The sequence below is a fragment of the Marmota monax genome, unplaced genomic scaffold, assembly GCF_021218885.2.
Source record: "Marmota monax isolate L192 unplaced genomic scaffold, Marmota_monax_Labrador192_F-V1.1 WCK01_AAM20220418_F8-fsc00023, whole genome shotgun sequence".
Lineage (NCBI taxonomy): Eukaryota > Metazoa > Chordata > Mammalia > Rodentia > Sciuridae > Marmota > Marmota monax.
The window spans coordinates 875870-898382 of NW_026692907.1; the positions used below are offsets into that span (position 1 = coordinate 875870).

Sequence of the window (22513 nt, forward strand, 5' to 3'; positions counted from 1 at the left end):
CTGGGTTTGGAGAGCTTACAGATTATTGAACATATGGAGGTTTCTGGAGGGTGGTGAACCCCTTTTTCTCTTATCCCTTATCCTCTGCATCCCTTCATTTATATCCTTTGTAAAAATCCTTTATAATAAACTGTTTAATGCGTTTGCCTGAGTTTTATGAGCTACTCAAGGAAATTAAACAGAAGAGGGTTGGATTGTGGGAAGCCTGATTTATAGCTGATGAGTCAACACAGGTAAAACAACCTGGGTCTTATAGATGGCATCTAAAGGGATAAGGTAGGACTCTGGGGGACTGACCCCTCAATCTGTGGGAGCTCACACTTTCTCTGAATCAATCAGAACTGACTTGGTTCAAAGAACACACAGCTGATGTCCATTGCAGAACTGATTCCTTGCTTGTCATTGGGAAAAGTCCCCATACATTTGGAGGTCACAGAAGTCTGTGTTGACTGTGGTGTGAGAGCAGAGGGAAAAACAAAAAACCAGGGAGCTTGTTTTTCTAACATGAAAGTTCTTGCGGTGGCGTATGAAGGTCTATTTCACTATGATTCATAAGAGATATCTGTTTAATGTAGAATTTGTGGTTAGTTTGTAGTTATTTTCTTTCAGATCATTAAGGATATTCCATTGTATTTTAGTTTCTATTACTACTGTTATATTAGTCACTTGTTGGTATAGCTAATATTCCTTTGAAGGAATTTTTCCTATCTGGTGAAGAATTTCTACATTTAATTTTTTAAAGTACTACTGTTTTTCTCCATGTGAATTTCCTTTAATGTATCCTTCTGGAAATTATTATACTTCTTTACCTTCTGAATGGTTGTCTCACATCAAGGTTCTAAAAAACTTCCCATGATAGAGCATTCAAATGTCTCTAACTTCATTTTTCCCTCTCTTCCTTCTGGGACTCCAAGTAATAAACACTGGACATTTTCCCCTCTATCTTCTCTGTCTCATACTCTTCATGTTTTTATTTTCTCCACTTTATGCTATATTTGGGTTAATTTCTTCAGACCTTTCTTCCAGTTAATAATTCTATCCTCAGCTATACATGTTAAACATGTGCATTACCCTTTCAATTTCAATTATAATACTTCAGTTCAAAATGTTCTTTCTCATTTTTTAAATTTCCCAGTTCATACTTGATAATTTCTTACTCCTTTCAAGTATATTCAAATTTGTCCTCCCTTTCTTAAAAAAATAGCATATTTTTATGACTTGGATGTCACCATTCCAACGTCTGAAATTTCTAATATGTTTCTGTTATCTATTCTAACTCACGTTGTCTTGTTTTCCAGGGTATCTGTCTATTTTTTACTGAGAGTTGGATTACTTGAAAAACTACTTATAGGAACAATGTAAGACCTAGAATGAAGGCATCTTCTTTTTAAGAGGATTTACTCTTGCTTCTTCTAATCTTCTAGGAACACTGCCCAATTCTGAACCATAATGAAGGCTTCAGGTTCTCCAGAAGACTCAGAAGGCATTTTGAACATACTCAATAATTTCTCAGGATGACTAATTCCTTTTCTTAACTTGAGAGGACAGCCTTTTGGAGTCCCAGCTTATTATGAAAAGAGTCTCTGGTAAGACGTCCCCCCTTGGGAACATACTTGATTTTTTATATTTGTGGCCCTTGTCCTACTACACTGATAAATAAGTTCAAATTTATTGGATTAGCAAATGCCACCACGATAAGACAGCTTTCATTCTCATTTACTATTACTGAAATGATCTAAACATAATCAAATGATATGACCTCTGTGACAGAATTAGATTTTACAACCTATTAAAAAATACTGGCACTTGATCCACATTATAAGGGGCATGTTACAAATGACATTAAGGCTTTTAATTCTTTATTATCTGTGAAAGTATAATATAGCAATTAGTATAATATTTGTAATATGTAATGATCTACCACTATCTACCATTTCTGGCATTAATTTATGATTTGATATTCACGTTAATTTCTCATTCATGCAGTAGAATTCTTCTTATTAATTCTGGTAGGATTTTTTTCAGTAGAGATAAATGTGTGAGCCAAGAATAATGGTGTATGCCCATAATCCCAGCAATTCAGGAAACTGAGGCAAAAGTATCTCAAGTTTGAAGATAGCCTCAGAAACTTAATAAGATCCTGTCTCAAACTTTAAAAATAAAAATTCAAAAAGGACTGGGATGTAGCTGAACTGTACAGCATCCCTGAGTTTAACCCCCAGTTTAAAAAAAAAAAAAATGAGGAGAGAGAAATAATAACTAAGGGTGTACAGAAATTAGGATATTCATCATAGCATTATAGTACTGGAAAACTGGAAACAACTGTCTAAGAATAAACCAATTGAAAAGCTTATGATATTTCTATACAATGTAAATAATAAGTGACACTTAGAAATTGTGTTTTATAAATAATCATAAATGAAAATTATATCTTATTTTTAAATATAAGTTATAAAAGGATATACTTTATTTCATAAACATTTTAAAAAGTATCTGTCAACTGGTTATCTCTAGATTCTAAAATTATAAGCAATTTTATCTCTATTGTTTTTCTTTATTCTAAATAACCAATAAATTACAACAAAGTCTACACAGAATATATTATTTACAAAACTCAAGAGTTATTTAAGAGTTTCTTTAATATAAAGACTAAGTTATTTTAGAACAAGAGTCAACATGTATTTAATAGGTCTTTTTTCCAAATAAAATATTCTGATAATTCTATAGAATCAAAATACTACTTGAAAATACCATAGAACATACCCAATATTTCCATTTTTAAGAAGTTAACAGATCTTAAGTATTAACATGTTAATATTTATATTCAAAAAATATACACTTTGATTTAATTACCTATCCAGAGCTTCCTTGAAGTATTTTCTCTGAACATCAAACTGAAAGACTGTACGTTCACAATCAGTTGAGGCATTATCACTACCCCCATGTTTCTTTAGGAAGGCATCAAATCCATTCTCATCTGGATATTTCAAACTACCCATGAATACCACTAAGTGAAAAGAACAGAAAGTCACACAACACAAAAATATAGCCAATATATTTATTACGAAGGATGAACTTTCTTATATGTGCAAAACATTTGAAAGAAAATATTCCAAGGCATTAACAATGGTTGTTTCGTTAATACTTACTTTCTTTATTACATTTCTGTTTTTGCATCATTCTATAATGCTCACATATTTTATGTTAAGAAAAATCAAGCACTTCATTTTTAAAGAAAAATAAGACAAGCATACACAATTTATTCATAAAAAGGTTAAAACTGAACACAAGCAATATATATACGACAATTGTTACCATAAAAACTAATAAAGTAAAAAGTTTCCTCTCAAATATCTCAGAAAAATTAAATGAGTAATTCACACACAAAAAAAGTATGGATGTAAATATTTGCAACTATGTAACATCCACACAGCCTTTATTTAGGTACGTTCCTAATTAAACTAAAGTTTTCTATTTTGTTTTGTTTTTATATTAATTATGTCTTTTTTTTTTTCTGTATTTCTGGTGTTCTAACATCTTTGGGCATTACAAACACTCAAACAGACTTCCCCAACAAGGGCTAACCAATTCCTAATGAATAGCAATCATTTCCCAATCTGTTGTCTTTATCATAACTTGAAAAATAATGCCTGTATTTTAAAATGTTTCATTTTCATCATCATTATAAGTACACTAAAGAAAATTAAAATCACCCCTGTGATATTCATAAGTCAAAGATTTCTTAGCTCCTTTTCTGGTTAAATATATCATACATATATTTATATATATTTATATAAGTATCTAACCAATTACTTATCTTTGAAATCAATGCATACAAATTTGGATGTGGGGGAACACCGGGGAATGAAAGATCTTACTGTGCTCCAAAAAGTGTGCCAGCCCGGGCAGGTCATCAGGATCAGCAAAACTCCCAACTCCAACACAAAGAGCCGCTGCAGACTGGAGTAAGTAGAACACATAAAAATAGTTGAGTCAATTCTAAAAGAGTAATTTCAGCATCGCATTGTAAGGATTCATTTGGAGATGGAAGTTTTCCAATACAAACTAACAAAATTCTTTCCCTGAGAATCAGGAGGAGCAGCAAAGTGAAACTCACCAGAACTGTGTCAGTTTCACCCTGCTGCTCCTCCACTTGCCATCCTGCCAAATGCTGAACAGGTGCAGACCTAGAGGGGAAAAAGCAGAAACAGACAGAAACAAAAGGAAGAGGGACTGGCCAGCCCACCCAAATATTATTTCATGTCAGCATTTCAGAATTCTGAACCAAGTTTGTTCCCAGAATTATTAGATTGGGGAAATCTGCAGAAATAACATATTTAGGTTGATTAAAGATTAAGCAATTGAAAGCTCTGTTACTAGATGTGAAATCTCTCAATATGTTACTTAGAAAGTTTTTATTTTATTAAAATAGGGAGTAAACTAATGTTTTAGGAATCTACTGAACAAAAACAATAAGTAAATGGTTAAAGATAAAATCTTTAGCTATTAAAAAATGACAGAAATAGACTTTAAAGAGGCTTTTTAGTTCTTCACTTCTTACTAAACATATACCGCATATATTACTTATCATTATACATTCTCCCAATACCTTGGGAAAATCAAGCTTTTAACAAAATAGATGGCCAAGAGGTATACCAAACTCTGCAGTTAAAATGATTGGGGCATATCATTAAATCACTGTAAGTTAAAGGACACCAAAAAAGGAAAGAAAAACAGTCAATTTGAATAATTGAAGATAGGAAAGCAAATATTTCTCAAATTTTATAAATGTCAATTTTACAGAGCTAATCCATTTGGTAAAGTGAGGTTTTGATAAATAGGTTACCTTCTTCGGAAAAGAGCGTTTTAAAAATTGGGGCTGGGGATGTAGCTCAGTGGTGGAATATATGCCCCTGCGTTAAATTCCCAGCACCACAAAAAAAAAAAAGTATGTACCTGGCATACAATCTAACCATGTGTCAGAAAACATAAGTATGTTTAAAGAAGAACCAAACAGCCTCACTTGATACCATAAATCTCATTTTGAAGACTCAAGCGCATAATAAACTCAGTCAAAACATGGGGAAATATCCACTTCTTCCAACCACAGTCTAACCTGTTCTGTGATGTTTAATTGATGCCTAACCTGCTTTCAGCTCCAACTACCCCATAAAGATTTCTTGTCTCGACCAGCAGGGTTGAAGACATTTTTGAATAAGTTGACTTAAACCACAGTTTATCAGTCAGCTTTGACCACAGCAAAAACAGGCTCTGCGATTGCTAGAAAAGAAATTCATACTTGAGAATTTTCTACCCAAGAAATTCATAATGGAGAAATGCATACTTGAGAATTAAGAAAGCTCTGAACAAATCATAATTCAGTGTATATCATACTTAAATTTCAATCTTACTAATTTATTAAACTTTCAGATCAAAACAATTCGGGGGAAGGAAGAAAATGGAGGGAATAAAACATGTTTCAGAAACTTCTTAATTAGGCAAAGAGTCTCAAAAAAAAGCTATATTTTTTCTTTCCATTTCCTTTATTAATTTTCATATTTACCATAAACAATGTTCATACTTCCCAAATAATAATTAAATCATAAAACACTTCAAAACCTGTACCACTCATAAGCCACCTCTTACCTAGACTAAACTACTTGAGTTTCTTTTTCCAGACACTTATTCATTCAGTGAACTAAATCATTTTTCCATTGTTACAACCTTGGAATCTTTCCTTTCACTTGGGTACCTATTACTTCTGGAATCAAAATGATCTATTTAAACTACAATTATCAATTAAGAAAACATATAAAGAAGTCTAAAGCTTGGGGAGAGCTCCTTATAGACAGACAGAAATTGCAGAAAGACAGATAAAGAAGGAATTGTATAGATAAGAAATATGTAATTTTAAAAAAAAAAGAAAAGAAAAGAAAAAGGTCTGAGATCATAGGCAGGTATTGTGGAATATGCCTGCAATGCCAGCTATTCAGGACACTGAGATATGAGTACCCAAGTTCAAGGCCAGCCTGAGTAACTTAGTCAGATGCTGTCTCAAAACAAAATAAAAAGGACTGGGAATATAGTTCAGGAGTTCAGTCCTGAGTTCAATCCCTAGTAGTGGGAGGAAGGGAGGGGAAAAAAGGGGAAGGAGGCCTAAGATCCTCCAGAAAGACAGGGACAGGGCTAGAATTAGAACCCAGGTTTCCTGACTATCAGTGTTCTTTCTAATCGATAACTTTTCTTACAATTCTTCAATTTTTCTTCTTTTATATTATTGCTACATTTGGAAATGAGATCTATTTTAAAAGTGAATTTATTAATCCCCAATTTGTTTATAAAGACTTATAGATTACCAGGTGACTCTCTCTCTTTCTCTTTCTCTCTCTCTCTCTCTCACACACACAGACACACATTTTTTTCAGTGTTTTGAGTTTCATCTCTAAAGCTTTTCAGGCTAACACCACTTGGCCTATCATACTACACAAAAACTATTCAACATTTTAGTAGTAAAGGGCAAAAGTTCCTTAAAAACATGACTCAGGGCTGCATGTGGTAGCATACACCCGTAATCCCATTGGCTCGGAGGATGAGACAAGAGGATCACAATTTCAAAGCCAGCCTCAGCAAAAGTGAGGCACTAAGCAATTCAGTGAGACCCTGTCTTTAAATAAAATAAAATAAAAATAGGGCTGGAGATGTGGCTTAATGGTTCACTGCCCTGAATTCGATTCCCAGTACCCAAAAAACAGGGGGTAGGGGGGACATGACTCAACAGCCTGAACAACTTGGTTGAAAGAACTGGTACACTCTTTCTTTAAAAAAAATATTCTCCAGGAAGAGTGACTATCAAACAATTCATTTAAAAACATCATTGAAGCCAGGTGCAATGATATCTGCCTATACTCCCCAGCTACTTGGGAAGCTGAGGCAGGAGGATCATCTGAGCCCAGGAGTTGAAGACCATCCTGGGCAACATAGCAAGACCCCCATCTCAAAACAAACAAAATTTACCATTGAAGACTTTTTAAGTATTCATGTAACACCTAAATTTTAGTTTAATAATCTGATGGTAAATCCTGCATAAGTAAATTATACCATGTCGAATGTGTTATCAATAGTCAAGAAACTAACTCTAATTTGCTGGTCAGTTCCACTGTAATGCCTCCAAAATATTATCTGCTAACATGGGAACTCCCTACTGCAAAATGGAAGCACGCTTCAAAAAAATAATGTGAGAAAAATTTACTATCAAGACTTATATAACTATTCATTGGTTGCTATTATATATTAAATGAAGTTCAACTCCCTTTCTATTAAACTGTTGTAATGTAATTATTTGTCCCAACCTTTGGTGCTTTTCACAAAAATAACTAAGTCAATTCAATTATCTAGATAGAAATTACCCACATAGTCCAGAGGAAGATTCTACACTACTGGCCTCATTCTTTTCTTCATCTTTTTCTAGTCTCTCCAAGAATACACTCTTATTCCTTTATCTCAGGCTAAGAATTATACAGATCCTCACCTCTTGGCAATTGTTCTTAAAAATATAAGGTACACAAATACACATAAATTCATATATTACCACTGATCACCTCTGAAAGGTTATTAAGAATTTTGTTTTGTTTTCAGAATACCTCAGATATTCAGAATTAGAACCCAGGTTTAATATAAAAACTTTATATTCCATTAGTTTCTATAACAAGCATTACTTTTATAATCAGTATAATATGTTTTCAAAATATAATCCTTATATAGAATACAGAACAGACATTTACTGAAGTTCAAAAGAAAAACATTTACTTCCTTTTTGGTGGTAAGAAATAAAGCATGAGTTTAAAAGTTATCCCAAAGAATTCCCAAATTTGAAAAGGACAAAATAATAGACATGACTCACACCTGTTTTTCAGTGGTTTTCTTTCTAGCTTCTGCCCTCTCTTCCAATTCTTCCAACTCATTATCCTCTGTATCAAGATCAACTTCATCATGCTCATCATCATCAAATTCACCTTCATCATCAAAACCCTCTTCATCATCATCTTCTATCTCAGCCCCAGAATCTTCATCATCATCATCTTCTTCATCATCATCTTCTTCTCCTTCTCCTTCTTCTCCTTCCTCCTCCTCCTCTTCCTCCTCTTCATCATCTGTTGCATTTCCTGTTTTACCTTCCATATTACTTAGATCTGAAATCAAAAGTGCCTGCAAGCCATTCCGTAATTTGATGTATCTGAAAAAAAATCATAAAATATTTTGATTCAGACATTCATTCATAAGCCCAACACAAGCGATGAGCTTGGTGAAATTTAAGGAAAAAAATGTCAAGCACAAATGCATGCACACACACGCACACATACACAAAAAATGAATACTAGAGTGCACACCCCCAACTTATCTGCAGTTTGATTTGCCCAATCATGATCCCAAAATACTAATTAATACATTTTTAAAATGTTTTTTAGTTGTTGATGGACATTTGTTTTTGTGTGGTGCTGAGAACTGAACACAGTGCCTCGCACATGCTAGGCAAGTGCTCTACCACTGAGCTACAACCCCATCCCTAATTCATACATTTTAAAAGGTACATTGTTCTTAAATATCACACCATCCTGCTATTGTCCAGCCTAAGATGTGATTATACCTTTGTGCATACAATACCTACCCATTACTCACTTAGTAAACTGTCTTGCTTATCAGATGGTCTACTGCAGGATCATAGTGCTTATGTTTAAGTAACCATTAATTTACTCAGTGGTCCCCCAAACACAAGAGTGATGATGTTAATAATTCAGATATGGCAAGAGAAGCCACAAAGTACTTCCTTTAAGTGAGAAGGTGAAAGTTCTCAACTAAATTTAAAAAAAAAAAAAAAAAATATATATATATATATATATATATATATATATATATATATACATACACACACACACACACATACATACATGCATGCTGAGATTTGCGAAAATCTATTTATGAAATGTGAAGAAGCAAAAATAATTCCACACAACTTTTGTTGTCACATATCAAAATGCAAAAGTTATGGGCTGGGGTTGTGGCTCAGCGGTAGAGCGCTCACCTAGCACGTGCGGGTACTGAGTTCTATTCTCAGCACCACATAAAAATAAAATAAAAGTAGGGTGTCCAACTACAACTAAACAAAATATTTTTAAAAACTGCAAAAGTTATGGTTATAATGTATAATAAATGACTGGGGAGGAGTTAAGATGGAAAAAAACATTAAATTTGTGTACATAGGGTTGGGTGGAGGCTCAGCAAGGTAGAGTGCTCACCTAGCACGTGTGGGGTACTGGGTTCGATCCTTAGCACCACATAAAAATAAGTAAATAAAGTTATTAAAGAAAACTGTGTATTTATGTATAATATACATAAAGTTCAGTTCTATTTGTGGGTTCAAGCATCCATTGGAGGCTACAGAATGAATCCTCCATGGTTAAGGGGAACTCCTGCATTTGTAAACCAAATTGGTTGACCTGGGAGAAAACTTCAAAACCTAATCAGTTTCTGAATAGCTGGAGGGAAATGAAGGGACCCACTTTACTTTGAACCAAACTATATTTATATATTTACATATTCAAAAAACACATTTTAGAAGTTAAACACACACATCACACCCACCATTTTAGCCTCTTCCATTTTTTAGTTTAGAAGTAAACATTCTACATTACTTGAAGATCTAGCCTAAGAGAAACATCCTTCAATATACAGGTGACGCCAACTTAAGTATTAAAGCAAAAATCACAAAAACTTAACCTCTGTTGTATTTCTATGTTATATTTGACATAACAGTTTCCAAAGCTGCCTTTTTAGACTTAAGAAACTGTTACATCCCTAAGAAAATTAAATTCAATGACTGCTAGAACCACAGGATGTTGATTATTGTTTAATAAAACTATTGTGGCAGTTTGATGACTAGGTGCCCAGTAGAGACTGCTCTCCCATCTTTATGTATTAGAAACTAATGCTATATTAGAATAAAAATTTTTAAAATGGGGCTGGGAAATGTGGCTCAGTAGTAGAGTGCTTGTCTAACATGCATAAGGACTTGGATTCAATCCACCAAAGAAAGGAGAAGAAAAACTACAATCCTATAGTCCTTTAGGTACTCACTGATCAGTAAATTAGACAATCAAATCAGTACAATGCAGATTGACAGAGGTAAACACAGAATGTTTTAGAAAAAAGAAAGCAGTCAGGAAGGCTTCTGAAACAAGGTACACTGGAAGTCTTGAAGAAGAAAAGAATCAAGCAGAAACTGGGAAGAATAACATGCAAAGAAAGACATGGAAGAAGGTCTCTGGCTCAAGATGAAAGAATGAACACATGGATTTATCTCCCTTTTATATAAAATAAATCACATTTCAAAAGAAAATATAAGATATTCAATCAATAAAATGATGCTCAATCTCACCAGGAATCCAAGATAATCAAATTAAACCATTGTTAATCCAACATATTAAATACATACAAAAAATTATTCTATCCAATATTGACAAGGAACAATGTATTCTCCACACACTGCTGATAAATCTCAAGTGGTACAGCATTTTTGGTAGGGAAAAACAGTCATATCTTCTTTTAAAAAAATATAAACTACTTAACTTCTAGTCCAGTAATTTTGTTTCTAGGTCTTTCATGGAAGTATTCACACTCTTGAGCAAAAATATATCAAAAATTTTCACTGTAGCAATGTTGGTAATAAAGTATTTATACATATGGGCATAAATATGTACATGGATATTTCTAAAATGTCTAACAAAACTTCTCTCTTCTAGCTAATTCAACCTGTCTTCATTAATTTGATTTCATTTATTCTCCCACTACTCCTGTACTGACAAAACAGACTAAAAGAGATTCTGAACTATGTCCAGAATTAAGAATATGGTAGTATTTCCTTTATAACAAAAACACCTAGCCACTCATTTTTATGTATTTCTTAATAAACCAACATTTTGTTAGGAATCCATTTTTGGTTATTAAAATTTTAAAACAGTTTTCATGGGCTGGGGACTTAGCTCAGTGGTAGAGTGCTTACCTAACATGCCTGAGGCCCTAGGTTCAAACCCCAGTGCAAAACAAAACAAAATAAAACAAAAAACTGTCTATTTAAATCTAAAAACACTTGGGGTCTACATGGGGAGAGAGGATGACATTCCTATGAAGTACCCTCTTTTAACCTAAAAAATTTAGCACTGACTATCCAGGCCTGAAATTAACAATTTAAGACTGGACTCTATATCATTAATTACTATATGGCATGTTTGGAACGTTAGTTAACTTTGCAGTTTAAAGCCTGTAGACCTAGTTTAAGCAGTCAGTAAAGTATTAAGTACTATTCTGCCCATCAAAGCATGAAAGAAATCAAATCCATATTAGGAGACAGAGAAAGTAGAGGGAAAAAAAGAAAAAAGAAAAGGTGGGATGAGGAGAAAGGAGGAGAGGAAAAGGGCAACAAACTGCATGGTACAATATAATTTCAGCAAATGATTAAGCTTCAGAAATTCATGTCATCTCTACTTGTTAAAACAGAAAAGACCATGCCAACCCATTTAGGACTCAATAGAGCTGGAGGTAACTCAGTGATAGAGCACTTTCCTTGTATATTCAAGGCCCTGGTTCAATCCCCTGTCTCTCTCTCTCTCTCTCTCTGTCACACACACACACACACAAGCCATTTAGGACTCACTAGAAGTCCACTTTGCAAATAGCAGCCCTTTCCTACCCTCAGTGTTTCTCACCTATGGACGGAGCTCCTAACATAACCTGGTCAATCTTCCCAGCATGACTTGGAGTTTCATTCTTCCCAAACCTTGACTATGGGCTAGTTTTTGTAAGCTTTGTCTTATGGGATGTGATAAAATTAATGTTAAGATCTGAATCTGAAGCCTAGGGCTTCAGGTGCTTTGTACCTTCTGCCTTCACTCCGGAGACTCAGCTGCCATGTAAAGTTTAAGTTAGACTATGATTAAGAAACCATGCAGAGAGAGGAGGTCCATCCTTTAGCAGTCTCACCAAGGCCTTAGAAGTGAAATTTAAGCCATCTTAGTCACCCTATACCAACCAACCCACCAAATGAAGGCTATCACACGTAAGCACCAGTAAAAGGAGCAGAAAAACTGGCCAGTCACTCCTCTGAATTCTAAGAAACAATAAACCATCATTGCTCTGAGCTTGTAAGTTTTGAAGTGGATTGCTAACACAGCAATATTAATACACTGGGAAAACTAAAAAAAAAAAAAATAGCATGTCTCCCATATGATACAATAATTCTACTTCTGGATATATACCCAGAAGAATCTAAAGCAGGGACTGAAACAGGTATTTATTTGTAAAGCAATGTTCATAGCATTACTCACAAGTCAAAAGACATGGGAATTAAATCAAATGTCCATTGATGGGTGAACAAACAAAATGTGGTGTATACACAATAGAATATTTGTCTTTAAAAAGAAGTAAATTCTGACACAAGCTATGTGGATAAGCCTTGAAGATATTATGGTAAGTGAAATAAGTCAAACACAAAAATGACAAATATTGTATGATTCCACTACCTACAGTAGTCAAAATTCATAAAAGGTTAGCTGCCAGAGGGGGAGGGAAGAAGGGGAAATTGTGTTGTTTGTTTGTTTATTTAAGAGATGGGGTGTCTCACTACGTTGCCCAGGCTGACCTCGAACTCCTGGGCTCAAGTTATCCTCATGGCTTTGCTCTGCCACCCAAGTAGCTGGGACTACAGGTATATGTCACCATGCCCAGCTGGGAGTTATTATTTAATGCGTACAAAGTTTCAGTTTGGTTAGTTGAAAGGTTCTAGAGATGGATGGTACTGATGGTTGTACAACATTATAAATATACTTACGCCAATGAAATGTATTTTTAAATAGTAAATAATGTTTTATTGAGACAAAAAATAAAAGTACCTGTTTTCCCCATTTGATTTTAGAATTAAATAGAAGACATAAGAAACAGATAAATATCAAAACGTCAGTGTTATCTTTGACAAAAGCTAGATTGAAGAATATGACTTAGCAGTAGTCTGAAAAGGGCTTGCTAACACTCTGTGAATTCAAATTTTCCAGTAAACTATACTCACCAAAAAGCAGAGCTTGTCCTACAAGTTAGCTTACTGCACTTGCTAAAAACATGTAAAATACTGGCTGCCTATAGCCTAAAGAGGAGAAATTAACATAATAAGTTGAAATTCTAGGTCATTCCACCATTCTCACTAATCAGATGTTACTCCTTTTGTGGATAGAAATAGTAGGGAAAAAATTAGAAGTGGTATAGCAAAATACCTCCATGTTGAGCCAGCAATCCACCATATTGTATAACAGTTTCAAATGACCAAAAGATATGTAGATGTAGATAGGTAGATAGATATGGGGTGGCAGAAGAAAATAGAAAGGAAGAATTTGCAAAATAAATAAATTTTCTTTTCCTCCAAGAAAATTTCTTAGGACTGAAGAAAACGCATTCCATTACTGCCTGAGGTGATCACAGAGGAAAAAAGCTCTGGCAGAAAATTGTAGCAGAATTAATGTTAGATCACAAAGGACACTAAACAAAAATAAAACATTTTTACCAAAAGCACAAGCAAATAGTGTTGGGTATGGTGGATCACACCTATAATCCCAGCAGCTTAAAAGCCTAAGGCAAGAGGATTGCAAGTTCAAAGCCAGCTTCAGCAATATAACAAGGCCCTAGGCAGCTTAGTGAGACCTTGCCTCAAAATAAAAGAGCTGAGAATACAGCTCAGTCTTAAGCATCCCTGGGTCAATTCCTGGTACTAAAAAAAAAAAAAAAAAAAAGCACAAGCAACAAAAGAAAAACCAGACATCATCAAAATAAAAAACTTTATGCTTCAAAGGACATCAAAATGACAGTGAAAAGAAGAACCAGCAAGAGAAAATTTTGCCAATCATTTATTTGAGACATGTATCTAGAACATACCAAAAACTATTACTACAATAAAAAATGAAAGACGAAGGATTTAAACAGACATTTTCCAAAAAAAAATATATACAATGATGGCCAATAAACACATGAAAAGATGGGTCAACAGCATTAGCCTCTAGGAAAAAGTGTATCAAAACCACAAGGAGATACTACTTCACACTCACTAGGAGGGCTATAATCAATAAGATAATAAGTGTTGGTAGACTATAGAAAAATTGGAATCTTCATGCATTGCCAGTAGGAATATAAAATGGCACACTTTGGAAAATAGTGTGACAGGTCTCCTCAATGGCTAAACAGAATTACCATAGGGTCTACTCGTATTTCTACACCCAACAGAAGTAAAAACATAACCACACAAATATCTTTACATCAATGTTCATAGTAGCATTATTCATAATGGCTAAAAATGTCCATCAACTGAACAACGCATAAATAAAACATGACATATTCATACCTTGAACACATTATCTAAGTTAAAGAATCCAATCACAAATAATCACATGAATTTGATTCCATTTACATGAAATGTTCAGGAGAGAGAAATCGGGAGAGATGGAAAACAGATCTGTGGTTGCCTTTGGCTATGATCAGGATGGAAGTATCAACAATCCTGGCAGCCAAGGGGCACAGGGTTTCTTACTGAGGTAATGAAATTGTCCAAAGTTGTGATGATGGGTGTACAACTCTATAATTACACTAAATCCTAGACTGAATGTATAGTATATGAATATTTTGATAAAAGTATTTCTTAAGTAAGGCAATATTTAATTCTGGAGAAAACAAAGTTGTTCAACAAATAAAATATAATTATAGTAGACTTACATGTCTCAGTATGAACAGTATTTTTTAAACTATAAATATTAATTATTAGTTTATCAAAAAATTGGGATGTATTTTAAAAAGGAGATGGAAGTTATATCTAAATTTTATCATAAAATACCCAGTTAATAAAAATTAATTATTGATTTTAGCAACATAATCAACTAGAACTTAAGATTTGTATGAAGTAAAATAGTAAGACAGTACTTTTTTTAGTCCATTCACATTTGACAAGCACTTTCTGCAAAATTAATTTTTAAGAAATAATAGTGGGGTAGGGAGGGGAGCATGGGAGGATTAGATAAATTCTAGATAGGGAAGAGGGGTGGGAGGGAAAGAGAGGGGGCAGGGGATTAGCAAGGATAGTGGAATGTGATGGACATCATTATCCAAGACTCGAATTGGGTGTCAACATACTTTATATATAAACAGAGATATGAAAAATTTGGTATATATGTGTAATAAGAATTGTAATGCAAAAAAACCCCAAAGTACATGTATAAAGACATGTATTGACGTGAACATACTTTATATTCAAAGATATGAAAAATTGTGCTCCATATGTGTAATAAGAATTGTAATGCATTCTGCTGTTGTGTATTTAAAAAAAATTTTAAAAATCAATAAAATGGAACATAATAAAGATCCCTCAGCCAGAAGAAGTGGTGCAGACCTATAATCACAGCAACCTGGGAGGTTGAGGCAGGATTTCAAGTTTGAGGCCAGCCTTGGCAATTTAGCAAGATTCTCAAAATTTAAAAAAGGGCTGTGAACACAGTTCAGTGATAGAGTGCCAGCGGGTCCAATCCTCAGTACTGCCAAAATTTTTTTTAAAAGGCCCTGAAAAATGATCCATTCATATATAGAAAACCTAACATATGTATGACAGAGTTGCATACTGGAGGGAAAGGATGTCAAATTATGATTTATGGTCAGCATACTAACAATTATTTTTACATTTCTTTTTTTGTTGTGGTTGGATAATGGCGTTTGAACATGGGGTTTTCTACCACTGAATAAACGCCAGCGCTTTCTAATTTTGAGACAGGCCCTTGTTAAGTTGCTGAGACAACTTGTGATTTTCCTGCCTCACACTCAGTTGCTAGGATTACAGACCACTGCCACATTTTTCATATTTGAAAATACTTTTAGTTTTTAGAATAATTTGAGATCCATGAAACTCAAATTTCAATGTTCATAAAGTTTTGTTGAAACATACATAGCCACACTTATTTATATGAATGCTGTGTGGCTGCTTTTATGCTACAGTGGAAGAGTTTAGTAGTTGTGACAGAGAACTTATGTGGCCGTCTCACGCTTTGTACTGCTGTTGATACCCTACAAATAGTAGCAATGCACTTATATAAATTTTGAGGTCAGCATTTTGAGTGTCACATGTATCAATGTACTACAACTTTCTTTTAAATGAGTACATAATTATCATGTCCAAAGAAAGAAAGAAAAGTAGAATTCAAATGTCCCTTTCAAGGCAGAGGGAAGTGTGGATTTTGTCATCAAACTATATGGCAAAACATTGTGTCATGTTATGATGAGGTCTAAGACTAAGTACTAATCATAATACTCCCAAGTCACAGTAAATAATTAGAAAATTTAAAACAAAGTGTTATATCACTATAGAATTTCTTCAGAAACATGAAAGTGAACGGCAGTTTCTGAGGGTTCATTTGTAGACCAAGAAATGGAAGCTATTTACCAATGGGGAGTTAGATCATTTTTGCAGCAAGCAAATAAATTCATCCAGGAAATAACTGCATGAAACTATTAACCTTTCTGTGAGAACTAGTACTCATAGCTGAAGACATTGTGGCAAGATAAATAGTGAATTAAAAAAGCAAGGCAGGCTAAGGCTGTAGTTCAGTGGCAGAGCGCTTACCTAGCACTGGGTTTGATCCTAGCACTACATAAAAATAAACAAATAAAATAAAGGCATTCTGTCCATCTACAACTATAAATTTAAAAAAAAAAGCAAGCCAAATGATTTTAAGATTTTTGTCATTTGATATGTCAACAGATGTTACCAATGCTGTTATTTATTTAAGGAGAATTAGCCTCAGAATGTGAGCAACTACATAGTGTATTATATGGAGAACTATATTCAAAGGGAATGGGGGGGGGGGGGAAGCACAGCTTAAAGTGTAATCTGCTAATAAGTATTACCATTGATGCTGCTAAAAATATGTGGAGTATAAAAAAGGTTTAATTCAACAAATTTAGAGAGCCTCTGAAAACATGAGGTGTTTTAATGCCTATAGTTATTCATCGTCTTATTGATCAGTAGTACTTTATAGAAAATATTTGATTCTACTACGTGATAACGGAACCCGTAGTGTCATTGATCCTTACAGACATAACAATTATAGTCATATTTTCAAGGACTGAGGTCAGCAGTGCCTATCTGTAGGGAAAGATCTTTCAAAGAAATATATTAAAAAATCTCATTACAAATCAGTATTAATGGACTAATATTTGCAATCTATTTTGATGACAGGGAACAACAACTTTAAACCCCAATAAAGCAAAAGGTTATCACAGTAAAAATAATTCCATAATTTTCACAAAATGGCACTTTATTTTGAACTTCATAAAGTTTTCATTAAAAATTTGTTTTGTTACAAGTATCTACATAATATCCTTGATTCTCTCACACATGAGAAAACCTATCTGGATTTTTTTTTTAACAGAAATCATGGTAATCCTAGGGTAATAAGATTGTTTAAAGTTATGCTTAGATAACTGATTGTCCATATGTTTTTAAAACATTAATAAAATTAGGTCCCCACCTACATATAAAAAAAGCAAAACTCTAACACTTTTAGAAGAAAATAATAAAGTAAATATCCTAACTCCAATTAAATTTTAAGAGGGTATAAGCAAATGGAAAAGATGTTACAGACTTAAAAGAATATATACTTGCAATTCCTATAACCAACAAAGGAATGGTATGAAAATTTATAAAGAATTATTTTTTACCCCCTGTGGTACTAAACACTAAACCCAGGTGTACTCTACAACTGACCTGCATCCCCAGCCCTCTAAAAATTTTGAGACAGGGTTTCAAGGTGGCCAGCTTGGTTTCAAACTTTCCTATCCTCTTGTGTCAGCCTCCCAAGTAGCTGGGATTATAGGAACGCACCACCATGCCTGGTTACAAAACATTAAAAAAAAAATCTTGTGCTCACTTTGGCAGCACGTATCTTAAAATTGAAATGATAATAGAGATTAGCAAGGCCCCTGGGTCAAGGATGACACAAATTCATGAAAACACCCAATTTAAAAACAGGTGAGTCATAAAAGGAGAAATCTTTATAAAAAAATCTAATGTCAAGAATCAGAATGGAAAGAAGCAGGAATTTTCAAGCTCTAATGGTATAAATATTTTTTAAAATGCAACCAATTAGAAGAGCATTTTGGCAACATCTATTCAATAAGTATACAAATGAGTATACCCTTCAAAGATGAGTAATTTTACTTATTGATAAATAATGTATGAGTATATATATTTCAAGATGAGAAATTTTACTTATTGATATCATTACACTTATAGGTATATGCTCTACATAAACCCAAAGTATGCAGAGTCACAGATAATCCACCAAAGCATGGAAACAACTTAATACAGACTAATCAAAGAAAAAAAAGCAAAATCAAAAAGATAAAATATAGTGGAAATTGGGAATAACCTAAATGACTAAAATTAGAAAAACAGGTAACTAAATTATGATCTATTTATCCAACAAAATATTAAACAGCAGCTAACACAAACAGTATTACTAAGAATGAATAAATCTCAAAAGCAATGTTAAACAAAAAAAGCTTGTTGGGGCTGGGGATGTAGCTCAAGTGGTAGCGCTCACGTGGCATGCCTGAGGCACTGGGTTCGATCCTCAGCACCACATAAAAATTTAAAAATGTTTAAAAAAAAAAAAAAAAGCTTGTTATGGGACATCCAATGTGATACTATTTCTATAATGCCTTAAAACATGCAAAAATAATTATATACTGCTTACAGATAAATGCATGTTTATACCCAGTATTAAAATGTAGATAAAAATGGTATTTAGCAAACTTCAGATAATGATTAACACTGGAAAAGAAAGGAAGGAAATTTGAGGGTGCAATATACAGAGCTACAGAGAGCTTCGACTGAATCTGAGAAAAAAAAAAATTTAATCTGAAACAAGAATAAAATGACCTGAGAGACATCAAATAGCTTATCCTTAAATAACAATGAGGCCAAAGGAGATAAAGATGGAAATGAATACAAGTTTTAGACAGTTCAATGGAGGTCAATGTAGTTTCGATGGAGGTCAAGTAGTAAGCAGGGGCCTGTTAATAAGGCAGGAAGAACAGTGTTGATCTGGAAGCCAATAAAATTATTAGACATCCATCTAAATTTTGTAGTATCTCATTTCTGAGACCTCTTCTCTTCCCTGTCCACCCCTGCTCTATGTTATCCAGTTTTAATTCTTTAAATATCACCCTGTATAAAACTAGCAATCACTCAGTTTGCCACCTTTTTTCTTCCTCCATTGCCATTTGACATACTGTTTATTTTCTTGTGCATTCTTGAATAGTTCACTCTGTCACATGATTCTGATAGTATGAGAACTAGAGAAACAAAAGATTATTGGTGATCTTGAAAACAGTTATTTTGGCACAACAACAGTCACAGAAGACAACTCTGAGTGAGATCAAGAAATGAGAGTAGGGGCTGGGGTTGTGAGTGTGAGGCACTGGGTTTGATACTCAGTACCACATGAAAATAAATAAAGGTATTGTGTCCACATACAACTAAAAATTTTAAAAAGAAATAATAAAAGTAGATAAATTGCAAATCCCAAATACGTACAGACAACTCTTTAAGATAGGCTTTACTGGAAACAGGAAATAAGTAGCTGGAAGAAAATAATTCAAGGACTATGTAGAATAAAGAAGTACTTTTCTCCTCAGGATAGAAACCATTTCAGCATATCTGTATGCTCCTGGGAATGATCCAGTAAAATGTAAAAACTGATGATATAGAATGGAAAAGTAACAACTGCTGGAATAATTAATGGAACATTGAAGGCAAGATGAGATGGAATCCAGTGCACAAATGAACATATAGGTCTTAGGCATATAAACAGTTCATTTATTAACAACAGAAGAGAAGGTACACAAAGGCTCAAAAAGACAAAAGTCCCTCCCCCCTTCAAAATTTTCAGAATAAAGGTAAAAGAAAAGTAAAAATCACAAAAATATAAAATAGCTTGAAAAATATGGTTACAGGGACATACAAAATTGTTACTCAATAAATGCTAGAAGGCCAAGACTGAATGAAAAGTGTCTGTCAGAAGTGATTCACAGAGGAGTACACAAGTCAAACATAACCAAAAACAAGAAAATGTGCCAACCAAAACAGTATAACAGAAGATGAAGATGAAGCCAGAAAGTTAAGAGCCAAAAATAGTACCTTCTACCTTATCTGTTTACCTTGCTTATAAAGAACCAAATGAAAAAATCCAATTCATTCTAATTACTACTCAGTAATGTATTTTCATAGAATAGCATTTAAGCTATCATGTAATTCAGTACCCCCTAATATGATTAGTATGAAGAACAAATGAGATAATCTATGTAAGCTCCTTAGAACAGTACCTGGTACACAGAATGGACTCAACAAATATGAGCTTTTTCTGGTAGATTATTGTTGGCGGTGGTAATAAAAATATAGAATCTGTCAAAAAGCCTACCTGGAGAATGAGTGAACTTGCCAAACTATAGTCAGCTTCCAACCCTTCTAAAAAAACAGTGCAATTCTGGGGCTAAGGTTGTAGTTTAGTGGTAGAGCACTTGCTTTATATGTGTGAGGCACTGGGTTCAATCCTCAGCACTACATAAAAATAAATAAATATATTTTTTAAAAAAACAGTGCAATTCTGGCCTAACCATGGAAAACTAAAAATATACTATAATCTACTAAATTTCCTTTGATTTGGACAGCCTTAATGTTTGGTTTCATTCTAACAAACTACATGAATATAAATCCTCTATCAGTGTGGAGGTCCCATAATACATTATGTTTTTGTCTGCCAGATTTTACAACTAGAGAATATCCTAGAAGCATATTACATCACTAGGGGTTTCCATACATATCTATCAAACACAGACTGGGCCCAAGCTAGGCGTGGTTGTGCACGCCTGTAAACAGGAGAATGAGACAGGAGGATCTCAAATTCAAAGCCAGCCTCAGCAACTTAGCAATTAAGCAACTTAGCAATTGCTAAGCAACTTAGCAATTTTAAGCAAATTAGTGAGACCCTGTCTCAAAATTTAAAAAAATCAAAAGGGCTAGGGCTGGGGCCTGGGGTTGTAGCTCAGTGGTATAGCTCTTGCTTAGCACACATGAGGCACTGGGTTGGATACTCAGCATTAAATATATTAAAGAAAAAGTATTTTTTTAAAAAAGGGGGGGCGGGTAGGCTGGGAATGTAGCTCAAAGTTAAGTGCCTCTAGGCCCAATCTCTGGTACCAAAAAAAAAAAAAAAAACACTGGGTCCACACCCACAGAATACATTTGGGAATAAACAGTCATTTGAGATAATAATTTTTTTTTAATATTTATTTAGTTGTACACAATACCTTTATTTTGTTTGTTTTTATGTGGTGCTGAGGATCGAACCCAGGGCATGACACATGCTAGGCGAGCGCTCTACTGCTGAGCCACAACCCCAGCCCGATAATGAAAATTTAACAATCTTAATATCCAGTAAAACAGTAATAATTAAGTTATGTCAGAAATAAAACATACTAGAAAACATCTAATAAGAAAATGTCCATAACATTGTTAAATAACATTTCAAACTATATAAATTATATATTTTTGTTTATTTTTGCAGTGTTGGGGATCAAACCCAGTGCCTCATCCATGCAAACAAAACACATGCTCTATAACCAAACTACATCCCTCCCTGCCCCCACCCCTGGCCCAAGTATATATCAATTAAAAACGCATAGAAAATAAAATATTAAAATTATGTAGTAGTTAAGTCTACATGAAACGCTTATGAGGGTGTTGTTTTTTATGGACTTTCTTCCTTTTAAAAGCTAAATTGCACAATATATTTTGTTCTGCCATTGTCATTCAACAAAACATTATTACATGCTTTTCTGTGTCAATACATAAAGTACCAGGACATTCTTTTTCTTCTTTTTTAAATAATAAGTACCTATCTTTAAATATAGTTATACATTCTTTTCATTGTAAAACTATCAAAACTTTTTTCTTTGTACTACGGATTGAATCCAGGGGCCCTTTTTATTAAATTGCTTAGGGTCTCACTAAATTATTGAGGCTGGCCTCAAACTTGCAGTCCTCCTGCCTCAGCATCCCAAGTTGCTGGAATTACAGGTGCACACCACTACACCCAGCTCATAACTTACTTTTGATTGTGTATGGCACTGAGTTGATTCAATTCAGAACCTTGTACATGCTAGGGAAGCACTCCAACACTGAGCTACATCCCCAGCTCATAACTTAATTTTATACAACCAACAGAAAATAAAATTGTTACAAAAAAACGCAGCCAAGAATAGTCTTATATGGGGCTGGGGTTGTGGCTCAGTGATGGAGCTCTTGCCTAGCATAAGTGAAGCACTGGGTTCAATCCTCAGCACCACATAAAAACAAACAAAATAAAGGTATTAAGTCCAT

At 34.0% G+C, this 22513-nt stretch overlaps 1 protein-coding gene and 1 non-coding gene across 3 annotated transcripts in view; one reads left to right on the forward strand and one right to left on the reverse strand.

Moving 5' to 3' along the window:
• Window positions 1–22513, reverse strand: part of Nrdc (nardilysin convertase) — an 87989-nt gene that overhangs the window by 59414 nt on the left and 6062 nt on the right. The window contains exons 2-6 of one of the 2 annotated variants that reach the window (XM_046450937.2): window positions 7903–8233; window positions 5147–5280; window positions 4118–4187; window positions 3879–3960; window positions 2854–3007 (exon numbers count right to left, since the gene is read on the reverse strand). In XM_046450937.2, coding sequence (XP_046306893.1) covers window positions 2854–3007; window positions 3879–3960; window positions 4118–4187; window positions 5147–5280; window positions 7903–8233 — 771 coding nt within the window. The remainder of the gene's footprint in view (window positions 1–2853; window positions 3008–3878; window positions 3961–4117; window positions 4188–5146; window positions 5281–7902; window positions 8234–22513) is intronic. The other variant, XM_046450938.2, reaches the window with a different exon arrangement.
• On the forward strand, window positions 17992–18094 carry LOC124097057 (U6 spliceosomal RNA). Its single transcript, XR_006853098.1, has one exon. It is a non-coding gene; the product is annotated as a U6 spliceosomal RNA (small nuclear RNA).